The sequence below is a fragment of the Hemicordylus capensis genome, chromosome 2 (genome assembly GCF_027244095.1).
Source record: "Hemicordylus capensis ecotype Gifberg chromosome 2, rHemCap1.1.pri, whole genome shotgun sequence".
Classification (NCBI taxonomy): domain Eukaryota; kingdom Metazoa; phylum Chordata; class Lepidosauria; order Squamata; family Cordylidae; genus Hemicordylus; species Hemicordylus capensis.
In genome coordinates, this window is record NC_069658.1 from 14,426,071 (window position 1) to 14,440,849 (window position 14,779).

At 44.3% G+C, this 14,779-nt stretch overlaps 1 protein-coding gene across 6 annotated transcripts in view; it reads right to left on the reverse strand.

The window, feature by feature from the left end:
• DYM (dymeclin) overlaps positions 1-14,779 on the reverse strand; it is a 292,392-nt gene that overhangs the window by 207,799 nt on the left and 69,814 nt on the right. For all 6 annotated transcript variants that reach the window (XM_053297362.1, XM_053297363.1, XM_053297361.1 and 3 more), the window contains one exon: positions 5,264-5,389. In XM_053297362.1, the coding sequence (XP_053153337.1) occupies positions 5,264-5,389 (126 nt within the window). The remainder of the gene's footprint in view (positions 1-5,263; positions 5,390-14,779) is intronic.

Genomic DNA, 14,779 nt, shown 5'->3' on the forward strand with positions numbered 1-14,779 from the left:
GGATCAGGGCAGGGCTGGGCAGCTTATCTTTGGTGCCAGGAAAATTGATGAAAAGCATACTTGAAGACAAAATTGTTAAACATATAGAAGAAAAGGCCTTGCTGAAGGAGAACCAGCATGGTTTCTGCAAGGGAAAGTCTTGCCTCACTAACCTTTTGGAGTGTCAATGGGCATGTGGATAAAGGCGATCTGGTTGACATAGTATACCTGGACTTCCAAAAAGCTTTTGACAAAGTTTCCCACCAAAAGCTCTTGAGTGAACTTAGCAGTCATGGAATAAGGGGACAGATTCATGTGTGGATCGGTAACTGATTGAAGGACAGGAAGCAGAGGGTAGAAATAAATGGACAGTTTTCACAATGGAGAGAAGAAAGAAGTGGTGTCCACCAGGGATGTGTACTGGGGACCCTAAAGACCAGTGAGTGCTCTTTAACTTGTTCATAAATAATCTAGAAATTGGGGTAAGCAGCAAAGGGGTCAAATTTGAAGATGACACTAAATTATTTAGGGTAGTGAAATCCATAAACAATTGTAAGGAGCTCCAAAAAGATCTCTCCAAACTGGGCGAGTGAGCAACAAAATGGCCAATGCGGTTCAGTTGAATGAATTGTAAAGTGATGCCTATTGGGGCAAAAAACCCCAACTTCACATATAGGCTAATGGGATCTGAACTGTCAGTGAGTGACCAGGAAAGAGGTCTTGGGGTCATGGTGGACAGCAAATTCCATGCTAGGGAAAATTAGGAAGGGGATTGAAAACAATAATACTAATATTATAATGCCCTTATACAAATCTATGGTGCGTCCACCTCTGGAGTACTATGTACAATTTTGATCATTGTATCTTAAGGAGGATATTGTAGAAATGGAAAAGGTACACAAGACAGCAACCAAGTTGATCCGGGGCCTGGAGCACCTTCCTTATGAGGCAAAGCTACAGCATCTGGGGCTCTTTACTTTGGAAAAGAGAGAACTAAGAGGAGACATGATCGAGGTGTAGAAAATTATGCATGGAGTGGAGCGAGTGGACAGATATAAATTTTTCTCCCTCTCTCACAACACAAGAACCAGGGGTCATCCCATGAAACTGAAGGTCGGGAAATTTAGGACCGAGAAGAGGAAGTCCTTTTTCACACAGCGCATAATCTATGGAATTCTTTGCCATGAGATGTGGTGATGGGTACCAGCTTGGATGGCTTTAAAAGGAGCCTAGATAAATCCATGGAGGACAGGTCTATCAAGGGCTACTAGTCTGGTGGCTGTGGGCCACCCCCAGCTTTAGAGTCACGATGCCTCTATATACCAGTTGCATGGGAGCAATAGCAGGAGAGAGGGCATGCACATACCTCTTGCCTGTGGGCTCCCCAGAGGTGCTGGACTAGATTGGCCTGATCCAGCAGATTTCCCCTGACTCAGGGTGGATTTTTCATGAGTACAATCACCCTAAGATTATTAAGTGGTCCTACCGTAGTGGGGGGGGGGAGACCATGTGTATTAATATGGTACTTGGAGAGTACTAGAAATTTCTAGAAATTTCTAATAGAAATACTAGAAATTTCTATTATGGGCTAGAGTTAAGACCAGCCCAAAGTCTTCATTCCTTCTCTGTTCTTCCAGAAACTATTAGGAGCTGTAGTTCTGACAAGTTTGTTATTTGAATGGAATCTGAAACTGAGATATCTGCTCCAGCATCAAAGCCAAGCTTAACTTCATTTCTTATGAAGCAAATATATATGCACACACATACATACACACACACACACACACACACACACACACACACACACACATATATACATACACAAAGAGAGACAGGCAGCATTTAATTCCTAGTGTTCATAATGAATGTTCTGTTAATTTGACTTTTACATACCCTGTAACAGAAGTTAATGCTCTCTCTGCACAGGAGGATGAGTGAGGGGGAAGGTCACTGGCTTTCCCTTCTTCCTCACATCCTTTGCTGGCAGTGAGATTGAGGAAAAAATTCAGCCAGCTCTGGCAGAAAAGCAAGCAAACAAACAAACCAAAAGGCCCACCTAGAAATGTGGCTGCCCCACCTACAAGCAAGACTGGCAACAGGGCTGCTTCCAACACTGGAAGTTTTCCCCTGATAAAGGGTGGAACTGAAGTTGCCAAAAAAGATCTTTTGGCTATGCTGTGGATGTTTTGCTATGGGGAATAGTGAGGTGTTTGCTTCTTTTGTTCTGGAACTCACAACACTGAGAGCCCCCTTTTGTCCTTTAGCTCAGATCCTGGACCCAGATTTGGGAACAGCCTCTTAGTTAACTGAAGCATACATATGCCTTTAAAAAAGAAAAAAGAAAAATATGGGGCAAAAAAGTGTACTTTTTAACCTGGTTTAGAATATATTCTTTAATGTTCTGGGTTCCAAGTGACTGGTTTCCGAAGAATAAGTTTATTTCTACTGACTACTCTAAAGTGCCTCTGGTCCTTGATCCTCCTGTACCTATCTCTATGTTAAAATGCTACATTACTGGTAAACATATATTTTTTGCTTTCTAGGAAGAACTGAGGTAACTCCAAATTTAGCAGGCAAAAAGAAAAGTATTAAATGCCAATCTGGAATGGTAGTGAGAGATCATCTTTTTGTGATTTTTGAATTCTACCAGAGAGATGTCTGAGAGTGCAAGCCTAGGTGGTTGAACAAAACCCCACTTAGCCCTGGGGAACTTCACAAGGTGTATTTAGTGTTGCAGCCATAAAGGCAGAGTGTCATGGGCATTACCAGAACAAGCCTTCACACTTTAAAAAGTGGAAACTTCCATATTTCAAATATAGGTAAGCTGCATAATGAAAAAAGGTAACATGGCTAAAGCAGCAATCTCATTTCTTGCAATCCATTTCAAAATCTTATGATTTTTAAAAACCACACAGACACACCTCAACACAAACACTTTACTCAAACAACTTTATAAAATGGCAATATAACCAGATATGAAAGTGGGCCAAATTCCAGAGAACCACACAAATGATTCTAAGCACCCAAGATGACATGGGGCTCCTTTTTACCAAAGAGCAGTCTCCCATGCCATGTGGCTAACCATTTTTGAAACCAAGCAGTTTCAGAAGAAATATGGCCAGGGAACTGGGTGTGTTCTATTGCTCCAATTTTAAAAAGTTTAAAATTGTTAAGAAGTCTTTGAACTTGCTTACCTAAGAGAGTCATTTTCTGGATCTTGGTCATAGCACCTATATTTGCTTTCTACAAAGCAGTTAAGTTTATTCACATATGTCTAAAAAAATTCCTGGAAAGGTTTACCATCACTACACCACTAGTTTGCAACAAAGTCGTTGCATACTTTGAATGAACAAATTAATGAATACTTTGCATTTGCTTTCCTCTGTATTACATGCATTGGTCCAGTGCTTCAAAAGCATGAATGAGTGAGAAAGGCATCCAATTCCATCCCCAACTGCACAACTCGTAATATGCCTAGTTTTAGCTTATGTACAGAGCAGGAGGTTGGATATTCACTTTAACTTCTGTCAAAACCTTAGCCACATACTGATCTTATATATGTGCTAACTGCTTAGAGAAGAGAGGAAAACAGCAGAGACAGTTTTATTAAGATTACTAAAGGGGTTGCTGCCTGCTAGGATTTTGTGAACTTCCTTGCACGACTATGCTCCCAGGCAACAGCTTACTTTCAAGTATGGTTTACATTTGACAGCATCATCCTGATTTAAGCTTCAAAATGTCTCTCAGTTCTTACCACCCCTCGCGTATGCAGGATATATTTAGAGAAAGGAAATATCCATCAGATACTACACTCCCTTGACATATTGACCACACATGGGTATTTTTCTAGTGTACGGTCTTATGTGACTATAATCAATTTCTTTTCAGTGTTTTAGTGGTGAAGTAGAAATCTGTTAGGCATAAATCAAGGCAAGCCACAAAATGTCTTTATAAAACATTGCTACTCTAAGAGAGTGCAGGGAATACATGGTTGTGCTTGAACATGGGAGATTCAGGTTTGAATCCCCAATCAGCCATGAAGCTCACTGTTTCCTCATCCAACTGTCCCTGAAAGCAGTGGTACTTACATTTTTGCTCAGTTCCTATGACCGGACAGTGGCTGGGGCCGCCCCAGACGATTGGGTCAGAAGAGGAAAGGAATTTCTAAAGCCTGGAGAGCCAAACAACTGCTGGCCCCACTATCAGACCAGTGCCTGGGTATGCGTGGGAAGATTACTTACCCACGAATGAACTGCACTTGGTGGAAAGGGTACTCAGGTGAATGGAAGCTGGCCTTGCCCTATTGCCTATTTCCTCTCCCCCACAAGGGTAAGGGGAATGGGCAGAGGGGAGGAGGTATGAGCCCTGAGAAGCCAGGAGATGGAGAACGGTTTCTTCACCATTCAAATGGAGATAGGGAGAACGGTGTGTGCCTCTTGGCTGGCAACCCATAGCCTCCAGCAAGAAGACTGGCACTGCTCTCTGTGAGGTTAACAGGAACAGGACCCCACAGAAGACCCCCACAGTGCAAGAAAACATCTGAGGGGAACAAAGTACCGTGCTGAATGGCAAGGAGGCAACAAAGCCGAAAATGGTGGCGATAAAGGAGAAGCCAAGGAAACCAGACCTGATCACTGTGTATCTAATAAAAGGTTAAAGAGTTGCTGCAAGTATCCTGCATCTTGTCTCTTCATTGCAGTATGTTCCCTGCCAACACCCTTCACCCCTTTGATGTCAAGTCACTCACATTTGGGGACTTGGGTATTACAGGCCCTTTTTCTGAATACACAATGCATTTTGAGGGCTCCAGTCTAGGGTGGGATTCCAAGTGCCAAATAAGGAACTACAGTTGAAAGGTCAAACCCAAAAGGTCAGCACACAGGATATTTTGATACTATCCATAGCTTTTTAAAAGCATTTATTTATAATAAACTCATCATTAACAAAAATCAGATTGCTGTGCAGTTTAAAAAGTCACACTAAATAGTGGAACCTTTCATATTCAAGAGGATTCCACATGCATATTACAGGATGATGGCATGTACAGAAACACACACAAAAAATTTCTAGCATCAGCATCTATTTTTACTGCCTCATTATTCTGTGCTTAAATGAGCTCTATATTTTCTCATCTCCTAGACATGTACGATTCAGTTCACTGTTATCAAAGATACTCTCAGAATTAAAATGAAAACATTTGTGATACTGAGATCGCAAATATGAGAACTTAAACTCCAATAATGAAAGCAATCCATAAAGAAAGTGGCACTGTGGTTTGACATACCATCGACCACGCATGAGGTATTTATGAGCGATGCTTTCCCTCAGAATTTCCTTGTGGAAAAGTTGGCAGGAGAGGAACACAACAAGGGTTGTCACAGCTTCTAGAGAAATGCTGTATGTTATGTCTCTGTAAGGGGGAAAAAGTATTAATGAGAATCAACCAGCTGGTTTATGGACTTGATGAATTTTTCTATAATATGCAAATACTTAACATTAACATGCTTGCAATATGCCTGGAGCAAGTAAGCTCTTGAGAATAAAAAAGGTCCCAGGCCCCTATCAACAACAAGCCACAGTCACTCTCTCCATGTGTATTTATTTACAAACAGGCAATAAGCTAAATATGCACTTATTCAATATCCTCTCCCATCTCTCCTTCTCTCCCTCCAATAACTTCATTTTATTTTATTTATTGTTATATTTATATCCCACCTTTCATTAAGAAAATCCCAAGGCAGCTCACAATAAAATTTAAAAACAAGGTTATAAAAAAGACAGCCTTCTCAATGGGGAGACAACAACACCTACGATCCAAGAACAAACATAAATCAGATCTTATTGGAGTTGGATTTCAGTGTATTGGCCAGCTCCATTGAAGGCCAGCTGCATTCCTATTAGATTAGTTGGGGAGGCAGGCAAACTCTCTGGGTGTTGTTGCAAATGGGAATTCAGACTTGTAAGCCAGAGGGAAATGGCAACATAACCTTTCTTGATGCTGCAAAAGAGGCCTTGGGGAAACTGATAAATTACTTGGAAAAGTGAGTGGATGAGCACTTTCCCTTTTTGGCTCTCTTATGAGAGAATGACTGAGAATGTCTGACGAAAGTTGAGTAAGAGCCGTCCAGTTTGCCCTTTAACCTTATCATCTTTGGTACCCTCCACTGAATCCTTGGCTGTGAGCAAACAATGCACATTGTGAACTGTAGAGGTACAGCACTGATCTTGATTTCAGCATGATGGGTTAGAGTACGAGAGAGGGCAGATCTGGCAGAAAGATCTCCATGCAAGTTGCATTTCTCAAAAGCTGATTAATGTTTATTGAAATGAATGAATGCTTATCTTTCTCAAAATAAAGAACCTGGACTGCTGATTATCCTTACTGTGAGCCTTTGTGATTGATTAATTGATGCATTTGTATACCACCTTTCATTATAACAATCCCAAGGGGGTTCACATAAAAATTAAAAACAAGACTATAAAAATGACAGAACTTAAAATATTAAGCTAAAATATAAAAACAAATCTGACTAAAAAGATTTAAAATACAAGAATAAGAACTGTACAAAATACAAAGCAGCAGCAGTAGAGACAATCATATGAAAGCCTGGGTAAAAACCCAATATTTAAAAACGCTTTCTAAAAATTGTGATGGAAACCGAGGAGCGAATAACCACCGGAAGAGCATTCCAGAGTCTGGGGGCAGCAACAGAGAAGGCCCTGTCCCGTGTACACAACAACTTAGCCTCCCTCATTGTCGGCACCTGGAGCAGAGCCCCCTCAGATGACCTCGTCAAGCATGCAGCAACCCTTGGGAGCAGGCAGTCCCTCAAGTACCCCGGGCCCAAACCGTTAAGGGCTTTATAGGTCAAAACCAGCATTTTAAATTGGACCCGGAAACGAACTGGCAGCCAGTGCAGCTCTTTCAGAATGGGTGTGATGAGCAGCTCTAGATAAAACCCTAGCTGCTGCGTTTTGCACTAGCTGTAATTTCTGGATATTCTTCAAGGGCAGCCCCACGTAGAGCGTGTTACAGTACTCCAACCATGACATGACTAAGGCATGGGTAACTGTGACCAGATCTGCCTTCTCAGGAAAGGGATGCAGCTGGCGCACTACCCGAAGCCTTGCAAAGGCACCCCTGGCCACCGTCTCCACCTGAGCTTCCAAAAGCAGAGCCGGGTCCAGTAGTACCCCCAAGCTGCGTACTTGCTCTTTCAAGGGGAGTGCAACTCCATCCAGAACCAGTAAAATCTCCTCATCCCGACTGGCTCTCCTACTGACCAACAGTACCTCCATCTTGTTTGACTCTGGAGTCCAAATCGGCACGGATGCGAGCAGCTTTAGCTACAAAGTGGCACGCAAACTGATCACAGCGGGCTGTAGATTATTCCTCCCCCATTACCTGGGGGGATCTGTGCAGCAATGTCTTTGCTACATGGAACAGCTCCGCCAGTCTGCACTGAGCAGATGCAATGGAGGTGGAGAAAAAGCATTTCTTCGCCGCCTCCACCACCACTGAGTCGTCCCTAAAATGGGCTCTAGCCCGTGTTCGGTCGGTTTTGTCACAATTCTTTCTCCAGCGTCGTTCCAGCTGTCGCCTGAGTTGTTTCATCGCCCTAAGCTCTGAGAAGAACCAAGGAGCAGATCGGGCTCCGCCAAGCCGGAGAGAGTGTTTAGGAGCAACTGTGTCAACAGCCTGGGCCATCTCTCCATTCCAGATATCAACCAGGGCCTCAACAGGGTCACCAGCTCTGGACACTGGAAACTCCCCAAGGGCCGTCTAGAATCCAAGCAGATCCATAAGCCTTCGAGGGCAGACCATCCTAATCAGTCCACTAACCCTGCAGAGGGCAGACGGAGCAGTCAAACTAAACCCCACCAGATGATGATCTGTCCATGACAAAGGAGTTGTCTCAGATTCCTCCACCTCCAGATCACTTATTCCCTGGTTGGCAAAAACCAGATCCAGAGTATGTCCTGCCATGTGGGTAGGGGCCAATACCAACTGAGAAAGGCCCATGGTTGCCATGGAGGCCATGAAATCCTGAGCCGCACCTAATAGGGGGGCCTCAACATGGACAGTGAAATCCCCCAAAACAATAAGCTTGGGGGAACTCAAGCCCACCTCCGAGACCACCCCTGCCAGCTCAAGTAGGGAGACTGAAGTGAGGTGGGGTGGTCAGTACACCAGCAGAATCCCCAGCCTTTCTCGGAGGCCCACCCTCAAGGACAAACACTCGAAATTCTGAGATTGCCTGAGCGGGCACCTGGAAATGGGGAGGATCTCTCGATAGATGACTGCAACGCCCCCTCCCCGAACCTCTAGGTGGGGCATGATCAGGAAACCTGGAGGACGGAGCTGATAGAGACCAACCCTGCCCAGCTCATCCAACCAGGTCTCCGTCACACATACCAGGTCAGCCTGCTCATACACAATCAAATTGTGGATCCACAATCAAATTGTGGATGAGAGATGTTTTAGCATTGACTGACTTGGCATTCAGCAGCAGCACCCTAATCCTCGAGTGAGTGTTCTCAGAGCTCCCTGGGGTCATAGGGTTGGGGGTAGAGCTGGAAAAAGGGACAGGCCTCTATTGCCTGGACTGTTTCCCCCTGTAACAGCCTGCTCAACTCCCACTGCCATACCTCCCTCTACCCCACTACCTGTGATATTGCTGCCCCACTCCAACCCCGCTTTTCTGCTCTCCCAGACACATCCCCTCAGCCTAACCAAACACAGCTCCTCCGTTTAGTAAAAATGAGGCCCAGGACTTATGCTCTCTTCAAGCTCTCATGCTGGCTTCTTGATGGCAGAATTAGGAAGGTCTTCTAGGACCCAGGCAGCTCGCCCCACAATTCATTATGTGCTCTAACAGCTATCACCCTTCTTTTATGTCCTATCAAGAATTTAAATAAAAGGCTCTATATATAAGGCAAAGGTCTCTCTATTCAATTTCTTAAGTATAAGTTCTCATTATTATTACTACCTTATAAAGTGTCTACATGAGGCTGCTGCCAAAAACGACATCCCCTTGCTGAATTCTCCCCCTCTTCCCCATGATGTGTAAGATCAATGACCCAAGGTGTTGAGGTTCTCATATTTATTTATTATTTATTTTATTTATTTGTCGCATTTATATACCACCCTATATAAGATCTCAGAGTGGTTTACAATCCAATCAAACCAAAACCTTAAAAATCATGTAAACAGATTAATTTTACCCTAACATAACCTTTAAAAACATCACAATCTAAAAGCTTGATAAAACAGGTCTGTTTTCAAACCTTTTCAAAAGCCATTTAAATACTACCAGAGATGGGGAGATTGTAATTTCATTTGAGAGTGTGTTTCAGAGCCTTGGAGCAATCCTAGACAAGGCCTGGTTTTGGGTTGCCACCAAGCGAGCCAGTGGCAACCGCAACTGGACCTCCTCCAATGAGGCGGCGGCAGCGGGGTTCATGAAGAACACACTCTCAAATACCCTGGGCCCAAGCCATTCAGGGCTTTATAGGTAATAACCAGCACTTTGTATTCTGTCCAAAATATCGTGTGTTTCTCCATCCCATGCCATTAAACAGGCAATGGTGATGCAGAAAACATGCCACATGTCTAGGTGATCCTGTGCATTACTGGGGTGGGGGCAGGAGGGTCTTGACACACAAGCTTAAGGGCCCTGCAGAATCAAACCTAAAGGTCCATCTAATCCAACATTTTGTTTACTATAATATCCAATTAGATGCCTCTGGGAAGCCCACAAGCAGGGCATAGGCAAATAGTATTCTCTTACTGTTGCTTCCCAGCAACTAGTACGGCATCAAAATAGCACATAGCCATGATAACTAGTGATCACCAACACCACTTGTCCTCCGTGAGTTTGTCTAATCCACTATTATAGTAATCTAGACTAGTGGTCATCACTAGATATTTTTATTCATTTTTATTTATTTACATTTATATTGTGACAGTGAATTTCATAAATGTAAAGCGCTTTCTACGGTCTGTCTCAAATCTTCTGCTAATCAGTTCCACTCTATGACTCAAGGTTCTAGTGTTATGGAAGGAGAAAAATCTTCTTTGTCCACTTTCTTCATACCATGCACAGATGCCTTTTCACCCACAGCCTTGTGCGTAATACTTAGCATAATACTTAGTACCACCCAAAAGGAAAATAAGTTCTGTTTTCAAGAAGAGATAAGTAGTAATTAGCAAGTATTTAAGAAAAAGGTTGCCTCTGATGAAGAGTACATTGAACTCATGTGTTAATTTCACTCCAAAAATTGGAGCATTTCCACTAATGAAACAAAAGCTATTTTCATGAACATCTTTTTGATTCAGCTCTCTCTAGCACTTTTACAAGTTTTACCCAAGTTACTCATAGAAAAACAGCTCCCACATGGTGATGTTACTTTTCAAATGACCTATTCACACAGACAGCAACCACTATAGTGGATCTTCACCAAGGAATTGACATCCTTTTTCCGACATAGTGCAATTCCATGGGAGAGACCTACATGACCAGTCCACGCCCTTATGATTATTGTGTCTCCTCAGCCATGCAGAAGTGGCTTGTGGAAAAACACCACCCACATGGCAAGAATAATACTTAAATGGGCCCTGAAGAGACAAACTGTATTTTTAAAGAGAGTTTCTATGATCAGAATTCCAGGGGGTGGGGGTTCATTCAGTCCCATAAATAAATTTGTCAGCTATGCCATTGCTTTTTTTATGATAACGTGTAAGCCTATTTGATTCTTACTTTTATATTATGGGAGAAAGTTGTGTGGTAAAAACATTTCACCTTAACTCTGAACTAACTTCCTTTCCAGCTTAGAATGCAAGAGGGGCAGAAGTGTTCTGGAAGGTATTCCTATAAACTGGCCCATATTAGTTCTTCATTAGAACAATCGCCACTTATTCAACTTCCACCCAGTAAACTCATTTCACTAGAAGCATTAAGGGTTAAAAGTTCATTAATTTAGGAAGATTGCCAGAACAGGCTGATTCACACTGCAAATTTTAAATCATACAGGAAAAGAGTTTGATTGCCATGCTTCCTGAGGGTCCACCAGAAAGGTGAAAGAGAAGTCGCCAGAGAGGATAGGTCAGTTCAGCATACTGAAAAGCAAGATGAGTATCTGATCAGTCTCAGGATACAAATACAAGAGCTCAATGTGAACACGATCTTTCCTCTTGGCACAATTCCCAAAATTAACACCCACTAATGGCAAACATGCATGCAAGGAATACACTAGTTATGGCTGTTAAGAAAGTTTTGGAAATTTCCCAGTTTCCTTTTTTTTCTTTTTAAGTAATTGAAAGCAAAAGTCCAACAGTGACCTCTCCTGTTCTTTCCATTAAGAAGAAGATGGCAGAAAATATTCCCAGTTAATTCTCCCACCTCCACAAAAAGGAAGGGAGTGTGTTTGGAGGCTCCAACAGAGAACAGGGAATTAAGATATTGTGTTTATGAGTCAATTCTGTTGCCTCTGGGCAAATCTCAGATGTCAAATATTGCTATTTACCATCCCTGCCAAAGTTTATATTCATCTATAAACATAAAAAATATTTACTATCTATAGGTAAGTAATGTGACTCAGGACTTCATTAAACTAAACTGTTCTAAATGGAAAATTCCTCCTTCAAGTCTTAAACAGAACCATGAAGTGCTTTTCAGCATTGTTACAAAACCCCAGAATTAGACATTCCACAGAGTGAACAAAAACTTCAATAAACTGTTCTAGACCTTTTAGCAGTGTGCTTTAAACATACAAACTGTAGAGGATGAGCATGGATATGGACAGATCAAAACTGGTCTTGCAGTTTTAGATTTGATTTCAATTTTTCATGCTCTTATCAGAAACCCTTTAAAAGGTTTGGTTGATTTTGAAGAACCTACTGATGACTATTCCTGTGTCAAAAATCAGCATCAAAGCTGATTTTTGGGTACCCCATTACCTGGCCTCCCATGAAGGTAGAAACTCCCCTTGTTTACCTGCATGCAGAGCAGTACATGCATATCACCAGGGGAGGGTTTAACAACCTGCTGTTGTGAAGCTGCAGGAAGTCCTGGTGATGTTGTGGAAGCCTTGTGGGAACTTGGACGGCATGCATGAAACACTGGGAAATGCAGTCCTTCCTAGAGTTTTTACCATAGAGTTCTTGGGGAAAGTGTCTTTTCACCAAACAGGGCTTGGCCAGTCAAAAGTAAGTTTTCTATCTTTGTTCTCATTTCTGGAAGAATTGCTGCCAACATGGAGTGCACCATACAACCTGTGGCATGTCGAGAGATGTAACAGTTGCTTGGAAAGTCTACAAGCCTCCTTGCGGCAAGCTAACACAGTATCTTTCTGTTCCTGAGGAATATAATCCAGGAATGGAACCACCTTTCCCCATAACTGATAACACTTGGAAGTTATAAAAACTTGCCAGTTTTCTGGACTTGCATAGCAACAAAGCTGGCTTTTCCCAGCACACTTTACCAATGTCCATAAGTGCCGAATACATACAGAACAACAGATTGTGAGGCATCCGTGTCAATAGGTCCAAATATGTTGAAGAAGGTTTAGGTGTTCATTCGTCTGTATGGCTAGAGAAATGGCCATAAGTACCACTTGTTCTGTGAACAGCTTTAGGTCCTCCAATGGTGATGGAGGCTTTGAATGCTCAATCCTGTTTGATGGTGTCAAGCCCAGTGCCAAGTCCACCAGAGTTTCTGCTTTGGAGGTTTCATTGTCAGCTTCTGAGTCTGCCCTGGAGGATTCTAGTGTTTTTGGGTCAGTGTCTTTATTCCTTAAAGGCTGTACATCTGGTACAGGGTTTGGCACCAGTACTAGTCATGTGCACGGACCGGTTCGGAGGCCATTCTAAAGGCCTCCAGACCGGTCCGGCACGGGGTGGTTTTGGTTCGGGTGGGGGGTTCTAAAAAGAATAGGGGGGGGCTTTACTCACCCCTTCCAAGAAAGTCCGTATTCTATGTAGTAATCGGGCGGCAGGGTGCCGCCCGCTTCAATCTCCGGCGCGGGCTCCTTTTTGTAAACATAATCGGGCGGCAGGGTCACTCCCAGTCCCTGCCGCCCGCCCTACTCAACTTTAAGCTTCAAGCCGAGCAGGCCTCCCTCGGCTGGCGGCCGCCCCCTGTAGGTATCAGGGGGTTCCCCCCTCCCCGCCGCCCCCTTCTTGAAAGATGGTCCCCCATTACCAGGGGACGGCAGGAGAACTCCCTGCCGTCCCCCTCCCCCTTGCTGGCTGGGCTGCAACTGGCTTCTAGGAAGCCTTTCCCGCGCCTGCGCGAAAGGCTTCCTAGAAGCCAGTTGCAGCCCAGCCGGCAAGGCAAGCGGACGGCAGGGAGCTCTCCCGCCGCCCGCTCGCTAAAGTAAAGTAAAGTAGCGAGCGGGCGGCGGGAGAGCTCCCTGCCGTCCGCTTGCCTTGCCGGCTGGGCTGCAACTGGCTTCTAGGAAGCCTTTCGCGCAGGTGCGCGAAAGGCTTCCTAGAAGCCAGTTGCAGCCCAGCCGGCAAGGGGGAAGGGGACGGCAGGGAGTTCTCCTGCCGTCCCCTGGTAATGGGGGACCATCTTTCAAGAAGGGGGCGGCGGGGAGGGGGGAACCCCCTGATACCTACAGGGGGCGGCCGCCAGCCGAGGGAGGCCTGCTCGGCTTGAAGTTTAAAGTTGAGGAGGGCGGGCGGCAGGGACTGGGAGCGACCCTGCCGCCCGATTATGTTTACAAAAAGGAGCCCGCGCCGGAGATTGAAGCGGGCGGCACCCTGCCGCCCGATTACTACATAGAATACGGACTTTCTTGGAAGGGGTGAGTAAAGCCCCCCCTATTCTTTTTAGAACCCCCCACCCCAGTGCTGGACCGGTTCCGTGCACACCCCTAACCAGTGCAGCAGGGAGAGATGGAGAGGAATGTGGAGTCCCTCCAGTCAGGATCAAGGTTTGACCTTCCTCTATGCAATGAGAAGGTGTGGGTCCTTCCGTGTCTGCTGTGTGCCTGGTGCCTGATGGTGCCGGAGCTGCTGGGTCTCGAAGCAATGCTCTTCAGTCTTCAATACAAGATCTGTACCTTCTTGGAGAAAGGGATTGGGAACATTGGCTCCAGTGATCTGGTGCTTCCTGGTTTTGGTGTCAGTATGGAGCAAAACAGCGGTGGTGGCACTGGTAGCAATCCTTGCCTGTGATGCCATCATCAAAAAAGTAGGCATAGTGGTCCGGAGATGGGGACCTGCAAGGGAGATAACTACATTCCGATTGAGAGTAACTGCAATACTAGTGCTCTTAGTACCAATACATCGGGTTTGAAGGACAGTAGTGCCTAGGGGATTCCCTGTGATCCAGAGTTGTACGTCAGTGCCAAAAGACCATCTTGCAGTGCCTTTCTCATCTTCCCAGTGTGTACATTCAGGACAGAAGTCCTGGTCAGGATCGGAGGCAGATCCGTGGGTGGTGTCATTGGATGCATTGCAATTTAGGATGAAACGTTCTGGCACTTCTTAATCTGGGACAGCAAATATCAGTGGTTACCAACGTGGTAGAGATTTACGAGACCACGGTACTGTTTGAGGTTTGGCTACTGAGCCTGTTGGTACCAGCAGAGTTCTCTTCCGAATCAGTACCAACGGTTGGGTGGTCTTTATTTATCATATTTTTATACTGCCTGATATATACATCTCAAGGTGGTTTACAAATTTTAATATTAATAATCACAGATTAAAATACATAAAACACAATATAAAACAAATTATTAAAAAGATTAAAATTCTAATTAAAAGCTTGCGAGAATAGGAGAGTTTTGAGGG